This window comes from Oxyura jamaicensis, unplaced genomic scaffold, assembly GCF_011077185.1.
Source record: "Oxyura jamaicensis isolate SHBP4307 breed ruddy duck unplaced genomic scaffold, BPBGC_Ojam_1.0 oxyUn_random_OJ67402, whole genome shotgun sequence".
Classification (NCBI taxonomy): domain Eukaryota; kingdom Metazoa; phylum Chordata; class Aves; order Anseriformes; family Anatidae; genus Oxyura; species Oxyura jamaicensis.
The window spans coordinates 1-1,316 of record NW_023308504.1 but is presented as its reverse complement, the minus strand read 5'-3'; the positions used below and the strand labels follow the sequence as shown (position 1 = coordinate 1,316).

Below are 1,316 nucleotides of genomic sequence, written 5' to 3'. Positions count from 1 at the left end.
TTCTGCAGCCTCTGCTTTGTCTTTTCCAGGGAAGCACATTTGGCGTTCACAGCTTCAACGTGTTCCTCTGCATCCTGCAGGCGCTGTGCCAGTTTCTTCCTGGGAAGTGGTAAGCACAGTTCCCAGTGAGAAAACAAGTTCTCAGTCAAAAATAACCTTACAGCCTGTGCTTTTTTTTTTTTTTTTTTTTTTTTTTTTTTTTTTTTAGAGCACACTTGGCCACTTTGTACAGTGTGACCCCCATTTACACAGAGCGTAAGACCTCTTCTAGACAGTCATAGTATTTCCGTGTCTGAATGCTGGGCTTGAGCAAGTCACTCTCTGCTGTTCACTCTGGTATTCACTCCAGCACTGGTCACTCTTCTATTCTGCATCTGAAAAGCTTTGGTGCTTCCGCTTTTCTCAGTGCATATTCTCTCCTGGTTATATTTTCCCACTTCTTGCCACCCCACCCCAAAGTGCAGCATTGGATTCTTCCTGACACTATTATAGTGGTCTCCTGAAATTTCCATTATTACTTTCTCTCAGCCTTCCCCACTTTTCCCACACACTTGGCCTCCTCCAGCTCCTCTGTGCGCTGAATAGCGTCTGTCTCATATTTGGTTCTCCACTGGGACACTTCGCTGTTGGCTTTCGACAGGGCACGCTGCAGCTCTCCCTTGGCTTCCTGCTCCTCCTCATATTGTTCCCGGAGCAAGTCACAGTCGTGGCGAGCAGACTGCAAGGCGTGGGCCAAGGCGTTCTTGGCCTGGGGGAAAAATAGTAGTGGGACAAGGAATAGAAATCTCCTGAGAAATGTGGAAATGTCCTGACTGAAATGTTATTGGACACTGGATTATTCTCCCATGAGAATGATGGCAGTGTATTGAATGAGGACAGGAGAGCTGGGAATTTGCAAAATGGATAGATGGTAGGTATCAGGGAGCAAAGGTTAATAGCACTGAATGAACTAAGTGCTTGTGTTTTTTTCCCTCCCAGCATGGTGTCTCTGTAATCTCATATGTGTCTGAAGCACATTTTGGTGAGAAAAAATCCAGTGGACAAGATAGAATTTGGAAAGCTTCCTCACCTTTATCTCTTCTTCTAAGTGCCTCTTGAGTTCCTCAATCTGTTGGGTGAACGCCTGCTTGCCTCTTGATAGCTGAGAAATCAGAGCATCTTTCTCCTCCACCTGGCGTGAATATTCACCTGGGAAAGTTTGCAGATGCATAAGCCTTTCATTGTCATTGATGGCAGTGTTGTCCATAGTTAGGGCTTTTAGACAGTGTGTTTAGCAGAGATTACAAAAGATTATGATCTTATTACATACATTTCTA

The 1,316-nt window shown here is 44.9% G+C and overlaps 1 protein-coding gene across 1 annotated transcript; it reads right to left on the bottom strand.

Moving 5' to 3' along the window:
* Window positions 1-6: 6 nt before the first annotated feature.
* Window positions 7-1,246, bottom strand: LOC118159123 (myosin heavy chain, skeletal muscle-like; the record flags this gene model as incomplete). Its single annotated transcript, XM_035313749.1, has 3 exons — window positions 1,070-1,246; window positions 552-748; window positions 7-99 (listed from the first exon to the last, which is right to left on the bottom strand). Coding segments are annotated over exons 1-3 (467 nt in total), but the record flags the coding sequence as incomplete, so codon positions are not given.
* Window positions 1,247-1,316: the final 70 nt, after the last annotated feature.